The sequence below is a fragment of the Megalobrama amblycephala genome, linkage group LG16 (genome assembly GCF_018812025.1).
Source record: "Megalobrama amblycephala isolate DHTTF-2021 linkage group LG16, ASM1881202v1, whole genome shotgun sequence".
NCBI lineage: Eukaryota > Metazoa > Chordata > Actinopteri > Cypriniformes > Xenocyprididae > Megalobrama > Megalobrama amblycephala.
This window is the reverse complement of record NC_063059.1, coordinates 23,839,367-23,855,895: the sequence shown is the minus strand read 5'-3', so window position 1 is coordinate 23,855,895 and position 16,529 is coordinate 23,839,367. Positions and strand designations below refer to the sequence as shown.

The 16,529-nt window shown below is 37.2% G+C and overlaps 1 protein-coding gene across 1 annotated transcript in view; it reads right to left on the bottom strand.

The window, feature by feature from the left end:
- The window catches only part of LOC125248463 (unconventional myosin-XVIIIa-like), a 119,156-nt gene that overhangs the window by 22,911 nt on the left and 79,716 nt on the right, over positions 1–16,529 (bottom strand). The window contains 10 exon segments of the mRNA XM_048160352.1: positions 31–141; positions 565–765; positions 899–1,022; positions 6,609–6,763; positions 7,285–7,412; positions 9,625–9,646; positions 9,648–9,737; positions 10,122–10,241; positions 12,258–12,347; positions 13,214–13,357. Coding sequence (XP_048016309.1) covers positions 31–141; positions 565–765; positions 899–1,022; positions 6,609–6,763; positions 7,285–7,412; positions 9,625–9,646; positions 9,648–9,737; positions 10,122–10,241; positions 12,258–12,347; positions 13,214–13,357 — 1,185 coding nt within the window.

Here is a 16,529-nt window from a genome sequence, read left to right as displayed (position 1 = left end):
GCAGTTTTTATTGTATAGTTGTTATCATACCTTCTTGCTGCAGGACTGTCTGATCTCCTCCACCTCGTCGTCTTTGCTTTCAATTTCTTTCGAATGCGTCTGTCTCAGTCTCTCCATCTCCATCTCCAGACGGAGCTTGGCCTGCAGGTCACAACATCAACATCTCATTGAATACAAATCTACACTTTTACAGATGCATATGCAAAATAACCCTGTCGCACAGGCCAATAAAACACCACTTAATTATTATTATAATGTATGCAGACTGTAAGTATTGACAATTTCTTCATACCGCCGCATCAGCTGAATCTACATGAATTAACATATTATGCACAGGTGAAAATTGTGTGCATGGAGAATATGCATTAAACATCAGGCAGCTAAATCCAATGTATATATCCTTACTCTCATGAAATGATGTCATGAGTGTACAACTGGTCAGAGTATAGCTTTTGTTTACTTAGAGATACAGTGTGAAGAAAAAATTGTCACAAACTTTAGTTGAATTTAAAAAAGTCCCCATCAAGATAGAAAAAATGTGATGGTGTATGTGTGTTTGATTACCTGCTCCAGCATCTGAATGGTTCCAGCCTGCTCATCGAGTTCTTCTTCTTGATCTTTGACCTTTGCCTCAAGGTCACGAAGCTGCTTTTTAACCTTAGCCAATGATGCCTCGTCCTTTGACTCCTGTGAGTTCAGATCTTGAAGCTCTGCCTCCAATTGCTCCAGCTTCAGATGGACAGCACATATCTCCAGATCTTTATCCTGAGAGAGCAGAGAAAAACTCATTTAGAACAACATAGTCTGGACTCGGCACACGCAGACACATGTACTTCACAGCCAGGAAAAGTCTGAGTGAGAGACAGCAAAGGCGGATGATAAAAGAAAGGTTGCTGACCTCCAGTTGTTGTCTAAGGCTGAACACTTCCCCGGTCAGCATGTCTTTCTCTCTGCTCAGCTTCTCCCGCTGACTCTTTTCTCTCTGCACCTCCTCCTGAGCCTGAGTCTGCTCAGAGTCAAACCTGCAGACATTGCATGCATTTAAAAACACACCGTCAACAAGCTTAATCGCAGGGAAGAGGAAACAATGGTACAAAGTCATTTTCCAGAGGCTTCACGCTCTCTGTTCCTATGTGGTGGAACGAGCTTCCATGCTCAGACATCATAACAGATTCCACAAGTACTTCCTTTAATAGTAAATATATATAAAAAATAAATTAATAAAAATTGATTAAAGGTGCCATCGAATTGAAAATTGAATTTACCTCGGCATAGTTGAATAACGAGAGTTCAGTACGTGAAAATGACATACAGTGAGTCTCAAACTCCATTGTTTCCTCCTTCTTATATAAATCTCATTTGTTTAAAAGACCTCCGAAGAACAAGCGAATCTCAACATAACATCGACTGTTACGTAACAGTCGGAATCATTAATATGTACGCCCCCAATATTTGCATATGCCAGCTCATGTTCAAGCATTAGACAAGGGCAGGACGTCTGGATGTGCACAGCTGAATCATCAGACTAGGTAAGAAAACAAGAACAATAGCGAAAAATGGCAGATGGAGTGATAACTGACATGATCCATGATAACATGATATTTTTAGTGATATTTGTAAATTGTCTTTCTAAATGTTTTGTTAGCAAGTTGCTAATGTACTGTTAAATGTGGTTAAAGTTACCATCGTTTCTTACTGTATTCACGGAGACAAGAGTCGTCGCTATTTTCATTATTAAACACTTGCAGTCTGTATAATGCATAAACACAACTTCATTCTTTATAAATCTCTCCAACAGTGTAGCGTTAGCCGTTAGCCACGGAGCACTATCAAACTCATTCAGAATCAAATGTAAACATCCAAATAAATACTATACTTACGCGATTAGACATGTTGCATGACGAACACTTTGTAAAGATCCATTTTGAGGGTTATATTAGCTGTGTGAACTTTGTTTATGCAGTGATAGAGTCGAGAGCTCGGGAGGGGGCGGAGAGCGTGCGTTTTAAAGGCCGCAGCATGAAATCACTGCATTTCTAATTATGCCTCAAAATAGGCAGTTAAAAAAATTAATTAAAAAAAAATCTATGGGGTATTTTGAGCTGCAACTTCACAGACACATTCAGGCGACACCTTAGACTTATATTACATCTTGTAAAAAAACATTCGATGGCACCTTTAATAAAAAACTCCTTTTTCGTACCATTTTTTAGTACTAATTTAAATGTAAAACTCTACAAAGTTTTTACTGTGGTCAGATGGTAACAGCCATGATATTCGACACTTCAACATTATTGTCAATTGATAATTATCGTGCTGCATATCTTGATTACATCTTATTTCATGATATCGGTGTTAATAATTGAAAAAAAACCCCATATAAGTCAAATTATGTAATTAAATGCAATAACTAAAGGCAATCACTAATTTCTATATCACACTAAACAATACAATCAAAGCACAAGTCTAATGACAAAAAGAATTAAAAAAAAAAACAAACAAAAAAAAAACCCCATACCTGCTTTTCCTAAAATAGCCAAGCATAGCAGAGTGCTGAGAAACTAAAACTCCTCTAAGCCTTACAGTATTGTGTGTGACGTGGATGTCAGGAGGGGCATTAGCGGAAAGCATTCTGATTGGGTAACTTGTAAGTGGGTAACAATGTGTGAGGAGGGGGGAGTCGTGACGCTTTGGGGCAAATCGGTTCATTCTCTTCCTCTTTTTCTAGTTTTCCCTTTTATTCTCCACCCCCTTCTCTCAGAGGCACTGTTTTGATCCCGTAAGCGAGTCTTACGCAACTCTTCATGTTAATCCTAGCCCCACAGAGAATTGAAGGACCACTCACCTTGCCCTCCCTCATCCCTCCCACAGGCTAAATCTGCCGTCACACTGAGCCTCAGGCCGATCATTACATTTAGAGTGGACTTTCACACAGCCCGTTCGCAGTGACAGGCACGGCCTCCGCCTGTTTACTCAAGAGTCTAGAAAGGCTTAGCTGCAGCACCTTCACACATTAACCACCGTCGCTCTGCTTAGGGTCTGCCGCTAAGAGTAATGATAGTCATACACATTTCATTTTGAAGTTACTGAGGCACTGGTGGGCTACTCTTAAGGCTTGTTCACATCAAGGACAATAACTATAACTACAACGCTTTACTAATCATTCTAATACTGTGATAATAGGGAAGAACAAACCACAACTATAATGACAACGGCACAGAGGAGCGATATTGTTGAAATCTTTTCAAAATGATTTTTTTCCCCATTGACAGACAATCAGAATCGACCTGATGTTAAAGAGCTTGAGTATTTTAAGCAGCAGACAACATAACTGCAGTGCATACTTATAATAAACCAAACTTTATTGTCCATTGGTGTGGGTGCTACTGCTAATATAATTTTTTTTTTTTTTTTGTAGTTATCTTTATAGTTATTGTTCTTGGTGTGAACGGGCCTTAACAGTGTACAAATTAATCAAGGAGCATCACATATCCATCGTCGATTAATTCTATCATCCTCTAAATACTGTGCGAAACAATACAATCACATTTCTGATGATTAAAGGTGCCCTAGATTATGTTTTTAAAAGATGTAATATAAGTAATATAAGATGTAATGTGTCTGTGAAGTTTCAGCTCAAAATACCCCATAGGTTTTTTTTTATAAATTTTTTTAACTGCCTATTTTGGGGCATCATTATAAACGCGCTGATTTTATGCTGCGGCCCCTTTAAATCCCGTGCTCTCCGCCCACAGAGCTCGCGCTTGCCTTGAACAGTGCATAAACAAAGTTTACACAGCTAATATAACCCTCAAAATGGATCTTTACAAAGTGTTCGTCATGCATGCGTCATGCATGCGTCGGATTATGTGAGTATTGTATACTGTTATATTGTTTACTTCTGATTTTGAATGAGTTTGATAGTGTTCTGTGGCTAACGGCTAATGCTACACTGTTGGAGAGATTTATAAAGAATGAAGTTGTGTTTATGCATTATACAGACTGCAAGTGTTTAAAAATGAAAATAGCGACGGCTCTTGTCTCCGTGAATACAGTAATAAACGATGGTAACTTTAACCACATTTAACAGTACATTAGCAACATGCTAACGAAACATTTATTAAGACAATTTACAAATATCACTAAAAATATCATGTTATCATGGATCATGTCAGTTATTATTGCTCCATCTGCCATTTTTCACTATTGTTCTTGCTTGCTTACCTAGTCTGATGATTTGGTTGTGCAAATCCAGACGTTAATACTGGCTGCCCTTGTCTAATGCCTTTTATAATGTTGGAAACATCATGGGCTGGCATATGCAAATATTGGGGGCGTACACCCCGACTGTTACATAACAGTCGGTGTTATGTTGAGATTCGCCTGTTCTTCGGAGGTCTTTTAAACAAATGAGATTTATATAAGAAGGAGGAAACAATGGAGTTTGAGACTCACTGTATGTCATTTCCATGTACTGAACTGTTGTTATTTAACTATGCCAAGATAAAATCTATGTTTCCATTCGAGGGCACCTTTAACATTCTAGAGTTAGGTAAAATTATTGATTCTATAATTAATCGTGATCTTTCTTTGATATGGATTCTTAAAATCCCAAGATGGATCTCTTACTCTTACTCTTCCCTCACTTACCACCAACATTTCTACCAATCTCACCTGTGAAATTGCTGGTTCTCACATCAAAACATCCAATACTGTTAAAAATTTAGGTGTAATCATTGACTCCACCCTATCTTTTCAGTCTCATATTACCTCTATTACCAAATCTGCATTCTTTCACCTACGTCGCATTGCCCAACTCCGTCCCTTCATAAGTACCAAAGACGCTGAAACTGTCATCCATGCATTTGTCTCATCACGCCTTGATTACTGTAATGCTCTTTTCATTGGCCTACCTTCCAGCTCCATTTCCAGATTACAATACATTCAAAACTCTGTTGCTAGAATACTCACCCATACCAAGCGCTCTGCTCACATCACCCCAATTTTGTATGATCTCCACTGGCTCCCAGTTGCCCACCGTATGAAATTCAAAATTCTCCTGCTCACTTTTAAATCTCTGCATGGCTTGGCTCCCCCTTATCTCTGTAATATGCTCGTCCCCTACACTCCGACTCGCTCACTACGTTCCTCTGACTCTGGCCTTCTCGTTGTCCCTCGGCATCGCCTCTCTTCAATGGGGGGCAGATCATTCTGTACTATCGAACCCAAACTCTGGAATTCTCTCCCTCGCTCACTCGGTTGTGTTAATAATATCTCTGAATTTAAATCATTACTCAAAACTCACCTGTTTTCTGAATGTTATACCTCTTGATTTGATTCATTGATTGCTCTGCATTATTACTAATATTTCTCTGAATGTTGTTATGTCTCTTAAGTCCTGTTTTGTAATTTTGTACTTGACTTTTTTTTCTGTATACCTCCATGTTCATTATTGTTTCTCTCATTGTCTACTTGTATTATCTCTTCCTTGTTATGTACACTGTAAAGCTGGTTGAGTTCTGGAAAGGCGCTATATAAATAAAACTTATTATTATTAAACTTATTTTTATTGAACCCTGTTGTTAAAGGATTAGTTCATTTCAGAATTAAATGGTCCTCATAATTTACTCACCACCATGTCATCCAAGAGGTTGTGTCTTTCTTTCTTCAGTCAAAAAGAAATTAAGGTTTTTGAGGAAAATGAAAAACGGCATCTCATTTTCTCCTCCAACCTTTTTTTGTAAAGGCCGTTTGACTTAGTCTTTGCATGTTCGCTTTGTAGACACTGGATCGGTACTTACTTCCTCCTACGTCACGTGTGACCTTTCCAACGTGATTACATAATGCGTGGCGCATCACTGAGCAATGCAAGACGAACATTTGCGGTTAAAAAGTATATAAATTTAATTTTTTTCTTTTTTTTTTGAAAACTAGCAATTGTTTTGCTAGATAAGACCCTTATTCTTCGTCTGGGATTGTGTAGAACCCTTTGAGGCTGCACTGAAACTGTAATTTGGACCTTTGACCCGTTGGTAACTGTTCAAGTCCACTATATGGAGAAAAATCCTGGAATGTTTTCCTCAAAAACCTTCTCTTTTCAATTGAAGACAGAAAGAAATAAACATCTTGGATGACATGGGGGTCAGGAAATTTTAATTCTGAAGTGAACTAAACCTTTAATGTTTAAACTGATTATTCATGCCCATGGCAAAAGAAATCATATTTTACCCAAGGTGTGAATGTGAGTTTGCAGTCTGTATAGAATGTAATAAAATAAAAAGACTGAAATAACAGCAAGGAAATGGCTTTGTTTTGTTTAACAAACCTACAATACAACCAGCATAGTCCAAATATTTGCAACTTATGCAACCCCTTGCAGTTGTTTTAATAGAAAAACATTAACATAACTTGAAATGAATGGAATTACTCTTAGGAATTTTTGAGAGAAGCTTCTTAGTTTTACCAGTTTTGATTGACTAAAACAAGTCTAGTTTTAATTCAAGACTACTACACATCCTGCCGTGACAGAAATAGACATACGACCAACAAAATAGCTCCTGTAGTGCTCCATAAAGAGGTATAATTATCCAATATCTGGTCTGACTCACTTGCGTTGTTTCTTCTCCAGGTCGTGGTTGCGGCTCTGCTGCCCCTCCAGGTGCAGTTTGGTGTCCTGCAGCTCGGCTGTCAGTCTCTGGCATTTCTTCTTCAGCTGCTGAGCCACACGCTGCACCTCTTCATTGTCCGCCTGCAGGTCTGTCAGCTAAACACACAGATTCTCAGTGAGTCTGTACAGGTGGATCTGTTCATCCAGTGTGTCTCTTGTCTAGATGTGTGATTTTCAGCTAATACATTCGTGTTTGAGACAGTACATGCTGTTGTGTTGGACCACACTGACAATACGAGTGAAGTCTGAGTCCATGATGTGTGTTAGTTTGGTAGAATAAAGTCAACAGCAGGGATGCACTATTAAAATTCTGTACAATACCAATAAGCTGATCTTAATAAGCTAATAAAAATAAAATCAATTGTTTTAAATGCTGTAAGTGAATTTAGGCATCAAATCATTATAATGTGAAGCCTGAAAATGGATATTCGTTTTGAGATTTGCTAAAAACTAATGTAAAAATAGAGGAAATGAGCATGGACAATTGCCGAAAATAATATCAGCCAATAACTGATATTGTGCATCCCTAGTTGACAGACTTGCAAACACTGGCAAAGTGGTCTGAGCTGTTAGCGTTTATGTGCAAAAAAGATTTTGTGTTTGTAAGATGTCCTTACCTTTCTCTCCAGCTGCCTCTTGTTTTGCTGCTCCACCTCTAGTTTGTCATCAAACTCTTGCTGGAGTCTCTTCTTGGTAAATTCGATCTCTCTGATGGCCCTCTCATACTTGAGCCTCCATTCTCCTCCTGAACACAGATTCAGCGATGATTAAGGCCATACGATTCATTGTGAGACGGCCTTGTGCGATTACTAAACCGCAAATTGCTGTGATTTAATTAAATAAATCTTTCAGTGCTTCAAAGCAAAGTGCCGGCTCTCTGTTTTGTCTACTGCACATAGTACAAGCACTCTATCTCAACAGGTTCAGTGCACTTGAAGTTCATAGCGCAAATGGAGATGTCAGATGTTTATTATAACGCAAGTTAAAATCACATTATTTGGCATCATAACTGCAATATGATTTTCAAGGTGAAACACTATGGGCCAGATTAGTCTGTGGTCATTCTCTGAAGAGAGCCGAGGTTTAAATTCTGGATCTCTGCCAGGGAAATTTGACTGTGGCTTACACAGAAACCCATTCTGTGAATTTGAAAGATATCTGATAAACTGGAAAAATGCAAATACACACAAGTTAATAAATTAAGGCAGATCAATGAAATGCTCTGAAACATAAACTTGAGAGGTGGAGACGGTCCATGTCATGTTACCATTACAGAACATACTGTAATTGCTGGAAAGTTGAATAAATCAAATGTTCATGCCTTAGCATTAAGAGATCAGCTGTGTGACATAGAGGTGAGAACAAGCTGTCACCAGTCTGATATGTGCATTAAAATGAGTTCTGTTCATGACAGCAGTCATTCTAAGAAGAGCACCACTAAGTATTATCATGCTCTGGCTTTCACAGAGAACAACGTTGCTCACCAATAGGGGAAGAAATAAGTAATTATTTACTATTTTCAATAAATTTATAGTCAAAGAAATTGCTTAACCTCTAGAAAATATTGATCATTGATCATCAACTGCAGATCATCAAGGTAAACTGAAAACAAAACTGAGCCAGACAATTTTATTTTCAATTAATTTTCCACGCATTTGCAATTTTTGCACCCTATTTCCAAAACAAAAACATTTTAAACTAAATACATTTTAAAACTCTGAACCCTGTGATGGCAAAGCTGAATTTTCCAAAACATTACTCCAGTCTTCAGAGTCAAATGACCCTTGAGAAATCATTTAATATGCTGATTTGTTACTCAAAAATAATTTATTATTATTATTATTATCAATGTTGAAAACAGTTGTGCTGCTTAATATTTTTGTGTAAATTGGAACAATAATTTTTTTAGGATTATTTAATGAATAGAATGTTCAAAAGAACAGGCATTTATTTAAAATAGAAATCTTTTGTAACATAATAAACATCTTCACTGACCCCAAACTTTTGAACTGTAGTGGATATTAAAAATATATATGTAAATGTTTCAATTGTCATCAGGATTGCAAATTTAAGATATCACTCAGTAGGTGCTAGCTTGTTTGGGTCTAAATGTTGGTTTGTAGTTAGTGATAATCATATTTCCTATAAGAAAAATGGTTTTAGAAAAACATTTTGATCATTTTTTTCTTACAATAATTTTGGTAACATGGTTCATTGGTTGATCTTGATGAATGCAGTCAACACTACAATATTTGTAAAAGTAATTAAACTATTTACTTGTCTTCACATCATGCTATAGAAAGGGTCACAGTAATATAAGCTTAATATTTGGAAATATCCATTCTAGAAGGTAAAAACCTACTGATGTGGGTCTGGATATATATATATATATATATATATATATATATATATATATATATATATATATATATATATATATATATATATATATATATATATATATATATAGTTAGATAATAGTTTATATACAGTATCTAACATTTCTCAAAGCAAGGAACATGGATTTGTGTCTCTAATACTTTAAAAAAAAAAATAATGAGACACCAGATATTCCCTCTTCACAGAAAGTTCCAGAAACAGAAGAGACAGAGAGAGACGGAAAGAGAGCTCATGTTTGGTGTTTTCACTGCCCCCTGGCATTTCCATATAAACAGCTTAATGAGGAGCAGCAGCTCTGATGCTACAGATTATTTTCTCATTTGTCTGGAGGTGCCACGCTGAAACGCTCAGCACACCTGAAGCTCTATCCCTCACTAGAGAGTCATGGGCCATCAAACTCATGGAAATCCTCCCAGATAACCCTTCCATTTTGCCAAAATGATTCAGGAAAGCTTTTGCTCAAAGCCCAGCTACCATAAGGGAATCCCTTCACTGAGAACCCATTATACATTTTATTCCAATCTTGCTCTGTCCAGGAAGTGATGTCACAAACTCACCGGTATCATCGTCATCCATTTCCACCGTTGAGCTCCGATGCACGTATGAGCCGTGCCTCCATCACTTCCATCTCCATAGACTCCATCTGCTTCTTCATAGCATCAAACTTGGCCTGAAACACGAACACACACACACACACAGACGCAGAGCACATCAGCTCTCTGTTCTGCAGGGAAATACCCAGACCATCTGCTCACACAGGCAACCCTGAGCCTAAGAGACACATAAAAACACACAGCACACACACACTCCAGCCATTCAGAGACAAATACCTGTAGTCTCTTGCTCACACATACTGTCTTTCACATGGATATTTAATATGAGACGACACAATTTGTATACGGCTCACGCTCTGCTGCATGGACTGCGTTGTCTGTGCTTTGGTGGAAAATATCTATTTCAGGCATGATGAGATTCCTTACAGAAACCCATCGACTCAAACTCTGTCTCTGTTCAGAAGAGTGTGTGTGTGTGTGTGTGTGTGTGTGTGTGTTACCTGTAGATCCTTCATGTCTTTCTCTAGCCTCAGTCTCTCCGAGGTCTCGGACTCCAGCAGCTGCGAGGCGGACTCGCCTGTGTTGCGCTCATCGGCAAGCTCCGATGACAGTTCTGTGATCTGAAACATACATATGATGGGCAAACATGAAGCGTGCGTCCACTAGATGTGGCACACGTGCTCTATGCAACCTTTAGAGCAGTGTATGAGCTCATCTCACGCATATATGCGACACTTCGCATCTATATCATCACTCACACATTTCACACAGGGATGATAGCTTTTTGCTATTATGGTAAGATGGTGACGTTGTGAGGTCTGGGTGTCTGTGAATGTGATTTTGCACATTGATATAATATTAATATACATAAAGTACTAACTTTTTGTAGAAATGTTATTATGAATGCCTTAAATTGGAAATATATAAATGTAGGAGTGTATTAAACTTTGGTACTAGACAAGAACAAAAAACCTAGATATGTCAAAATATTGATTTGCGCATTAGAGAATGATGCATGAAGCATTAATTTATTCTAAGATTATTCTAAGATATATAATCTAAGATTCCTATAGACCTGCTTCTGTTTATTGTGTTGGTTGTATCACATAAATAAACAACAATACTCACAAGAAAAAGCTCTTTGATGGATAACTATAGCTGCTTTAATAAGTATTAATGTATTAATTAGTATCTAATAATCATGTGCTTGAAGATGGTGCTAGTTGTTTAATTTAGTAATTTATTCTCATTTCATTTACTTTTTTTTGCTATTGCTGAATGTTTACTCAAACACACCATTGCTTGATATTGCTGTAACCTTTTAATTAAGCATTTTTTTACAAAGTTAATTTTGTTAATTTATTATTGTATAAAAATATTATATAATTTACATATTATATCAATTACATATTAAATATATTATATATCAGTAATCCAAAAGTTTGGAACCACTAAGATTTTTAATTTTTTTTAAAAGAAGTTTCGCTGCTGCCAAGCTACATTTATTTAATTAAAAATACATAAAAAACAGTAATATTGTGAAATATTATTACAATTTAAAATACTGTTTTCTATTGAATATATTTCACAAAGTATTTATTCCTTGATGACAAAGTAATTTTCAGCATATTCTCAGTCTTCAGTTCACATGATCCTTCAGAAATATTCTAATTGCTGATTGCTGCACATTTATTGTACAATTGTACAAAAATTTGTTACAATATTTTTTTTCAGGATTATTTGATGAATAGAAAGTTCAAAAGAAAGTGTTTACTGAAACTAACTTTTGTAACATTATAAATGTCTTTACTGCCACTTTTGATTGATTTAATGCATCCTTGCTGAATAAAAGTATTCATTTCTTTAATTTCTTTTCAAAAAAATAAAAATTAAAATTCTTACTGACCCCAAACTTTTGAACGGTAGTGTTAATGCTACAGAAGCTTTGTATTTCAGATAATGCTGTTCTTTTGAACTTTCTTTATCAAGGAATCCTGAAAAAAAAAAGTACAAACTGTTTTCAAATGATAATAATCAGAAACATTTCTTGAGCAGCAGATACATATTAGAATGATTTCTGAAGGATCATGTGACACTGAAGACTGGAGTAACGATGCTGAAAATTCAGCTTTGCATCAAGGAATAAATTACTTTGTCAAATAATTTAAATAGTACACAGTTATTTTAAATTGTAATAATATTTCACAATATTACTGTTTTTTACTGTATTTTTAATTAAATAAATGTAGCCTTGGTGAGCAGACGAAACTTCTTTTAAAAACATTAAAAATCTTAGTGGTTCCAAACTTTTGGACTGTACTGTACATTACATTATATAAATAGTACTTTTTATTGTATAAATGTTTTTTTGAGATTTTTTTATGTCATTGTTTTAACTGGTTAATATTTATAATAATAATATGTAATTTTTCAAATAAAAGGGGTACGTTAATTAGCATAACCCTATTCGTTTTTTGCTGTTATCTCAAATTTCTTATTGAGAATCATGAAGTTTAAATGCCATTGGCATCAATTACTGACTATGACATGCTCAAATGACTTCACCATAATAATTTTGTGTAAACAATAGAGGTTCTTTGAATTGAATCTGAACTGAATTGAATTTAAACACTAACCTTGCTTTCCAGTCGGTCACTATTGAGTCTCAACTCGTTCCTCTCCTTCTCCACTTTCTCCAGCCTCAACTTGAGCTGCTGAATTTCCTCCTAAAGACAGACAGACAATCAGAAAAACACAATAAGACAGACAGAAAGATAGAATGACAAGAAATTCAGCTGATATGTAGAGGAATGACCACAGACAGTCACACATTCAGACACAATGACAGCTACGATATTTAGCGAAGTATAGAGATAGACAGGTGAGATAAATTAGAAACGGTAATGGAATGACAGACAGGTAGAAAAAGCCTGCCCTGTTCAGAGCCTCTGCATCTCTATTACCGCAAACCTCTTCCTACTTTCCTAAACTTTTCTTTTGCCAACTTGAGAGAGCTGCAGGCTACAGCCAATCGGTTGCAGCTCTGAAGGCTGTTTGTGTAGAGGAGATAGCGACTCTGTGTTTGTTTTTTAAAAGCAGGCTGTTTGGAGGCAGTGTCAGCACCCGTCTGTCTCTCGCAGGAGCATGCCTGACTGCATGGCTACACAGCGCTCAGCGGGATGCGGCCCAGTGGACGAAACGCGCATGCACGAGCACACACTCTGTGACATGCTAATGCACTCCCCTGCGGGAAGCAGAGTTGCTTTTGATCCAGCTAGCTACATAGGTAATGTATGCATACACACAGCTCTGTCACTCTGCGCACACACAAACACACACAGGACTCTACAAACACTTGGATTGAGGCGAAGCCGCAGAGACAGTAATCAAAGAGACAGGCGATTTGGGGGCGACTGAGAGCTGCAGCTGAATTTGAGAGGAACCCCTACGGGTTGGAGAAACCGAGAGTGGCATTAAAAGCCACAGAGATGGGCTTTGAATTCAGCTGTATTATTGTCAAAAGGCTAAATCTGTACATGACATGCCGATTTACAGCATTTGAAGTGGTTAGTGAAGATGACAGGTTGCTTACGTCTTTGCCACGGATCTGCTCCTCAGTCAGCTGAACCTCGATGAGCGGACGAACGGTGGTGAAAAGCTTCCACCACGGCCAGCCCTTCACACCCCGGTTCTTCTTGATGTTTTTCTGGATGCAGCGGATTGCCAAGTCCTGGATCTGAAAAACAAGGACATTGTGTTTATGACTGTGTGTGCTTCCTACTGCTGTGCTAGTGAGAAACTGTCAGGTCTTTAGGTCTTGAGCTTGTGAAGTACAGTAGTTCAAACCAATCAGAGCCCAGATGGACAAAAGCAGGCCTGTGTTTTTGGAGGCCCCACAGTCAATGAGCTTCCCTTGGGGGGAACCAGCTCTGAATGGACCTTTCAGCTCAGGGAAGTCCACAGTGCAGTTCGCAATAAGCCTGAGGGTGGGACTCTAAACTTCAGGGGTTTCTAAGGTTTACATTCTAAGAACCACTTAGAGAGGTATAATCAATCTGAAGATCCAACAAAAATTTGGAAACACTTTACAAGGTCCCATTTAGTTAACTTTAAGAAAGATTTAAGACTCTAGTAGTTCAAAAAGCTTATGCTACATCCTACGCCTTCCCTATTCATTTTTTTTCGCAATTTGAATATGGAAGGCGGTCTTTCGGAAGCTAGATATTTTACTTCATAACTTGTTAAATATACGTTTTTTTGCTGTTGTTTTTTTGTTTTTTACACAAACGCATCGCTTCGCTTCAGAAGGCCTTTATTAAGCTGTGTGGACTGTGTTTATGATGGATGGATGTGGATGGAGACACTTTCTTTAGCTCATACTCGTTTGGTAAAGCTCACTGCCATTATAAAGCTAGGATGCGTCAGGATAATTATTAATATTTCTCTGATCGTGTTCATCAGAAGTCATATACACCTAGGATGGTTTGAGGGTGAGTAAAGCTTGGGCTAATTTTCAAAAAAAATGAAAGTGTACTAATCCTTTAACGTTAGTTATTAAAAATACTGTTCGTTGTTAGTTCATGCTAGCTCAGGTCCAGTAAATAATATTAACAGATACAACTTTTAATTTTAATTAATTATGTATTAGTAAATGATGAAATCAACATTATCTGAGATCAATAAATGCTTTATTGTCTTTTGCTTGTTAGTTCATATTAACTAACGTAGTTAACTAATTGAACCTTATTACAAAGTGTTACCAAAATGAATGAGAAATATTTAATAGTTTTTTTATAGTATTTTTTTAATTAACATTATTTTTATTGTATTATTTAATATGATAATAAATTAATATTTATAAAGTATTTTAAATGTAATATTTAGCAAAAATGAATTTATAAATGTATAAATACATTTTATACTTAATCAATATTTTCTTTTATTTATTAATGTCTACATTTTATTCATTACATTGAGTAGGCCTGATCAATTTCACTGTATACTTAAACAATGATGCATTGACATATAACTTGCAGTAAAGTGAGTCATGTTGATACAATAGCTGCCTTTAGCGAAGGCTTCATCAGGCTGATTTTGAATTTGAGAACTTATATTTTTCATATTTCTGGCATGGCATGAACGTCATCTCACACAGACTCACAGTTTGAAAAAACGCTGCTCCACTTCATCAAGCGGATGACTTACATACTCACCGTTAGCAAAACACCCATTACTGGTGCTGATCACAGGAAGAACAAACACATTTTCTTCAATGAGGCTGTCAGAAGGCTATACAGAGGAGTAATTCTGGAGTCGTACCAACTGTGTAGAAATGCAGCTAGAGGCAAAAGCCCCAAGCTCCTTTGAGTAATTCAATTAAACTTCAATACTACTTGGCAGCTGATTTAAACCCTGCATAAGATTTACATGCTGCAGGAACAGGGACGATTCAAATAATAGAGGATTATCTGTAAACCCAATTAGACAGGCCCAATTCAGCACATTAACGGGACCGAGCGGGCGCGCATTGCGTTCGGACTATGTCTAATTCGTCACGCCGTGAAAGCTTCGGCACAAGCGTGGCCGACATATGCACCGCAGCTCATTTGCCACGCTTTGACCACAACAAATGCCACAAACAGCCATCTAAACAGCTTGTAAGAGACGGAGAAATCAGGAAGAGCTTCCTAATTAAAATGGCCGTCTGGAGGAAATGGTGCCTGTGAGCCCTGGGGCCTGGCAGGAGGAACTAAGTGTTACATACGAACGGATGTGACACCAACAAAGTCGGCCACAACCCTTCAAACAGGTGTGTGGTGTGAATTTGAATACGGATCAGCAGGTGGAATTCATCCGCACGTATGAACACAAGGACATTTGAGGGCACCTGTTCACACTTGGAATGAAACTTGTGTCTTTAGGCAATGAGTTAATTAGACACACGATTGGCATTTGTGAAATTCCCAGCTCCCTCTAGTGTCGTTTCCGCTGAACGTCAAAGGAAATTTGGAAGGAGCAGGACGGCATGCTTCAAAGGAGCCCATGTGGAGTTGTTCTCTGTTCAGGCGCCCCCCAACAGAGATGAACAGAAAGAGGGAGAGAGCAAAGACAGAGAAATCTGGAGGGACTAAGGGCTTAGAACACACTCTTAGATAGTCTAAAACTGGAACAGGCTTCAAGGTGCTGAGATCCCTCAATTATCGATCTGAGAGAAAAACAAGCAAATTGATTTTGCATTGTGGCAACTGTGGTTTGCAAGAGGAAGCCTGGTCCCACATGTCAGTCTCTCAGGGATCTGCAGTAACGATTCAACTCACCACTTCTTGTCTTGACATTGTTAAATACATCCGACAACACAAAAGACTTCAGCGCACACATAGATCTTTCCACTTCCACTTTCCACTTATTTTTTAGATCTGGAAGAGGATATGATACCGAGATTCTGTTCGAGACCATTTTCATCACTAGGTCAGGGGCCATTGTCTCACATAATCAGACATTTATTATAAAAGAGGAATAGTTTAGTTTGTAGATCATTCTAGCCAAGAACAACACAACAGTAAGGAAGAGACCATCTACAATGGCATGTAAAACAAATGATTTTTTTTTAAATCAAATTAACATGAAATTAAATAAAAATATACAAAATTAAATTAAATCGTACTATAAAATAAATTATATGTATTGAATATACATTACCATTCAAAACTTGGGGTCAGTAAGACATCTCTTATGCTCACCAAGGCTGCATATATTTTTTTTTTTATTGTGAAATATTATTACAAACTAAAATATATTTTAAAATGTACTTAATTCCTGTGATGCCAAAGCTAAATTTAAATGTAGTAACAGCCTCAAACAAACCCTTGAATACCTTTAAAAAAAAGAAAAATCTGATGTCACTAACC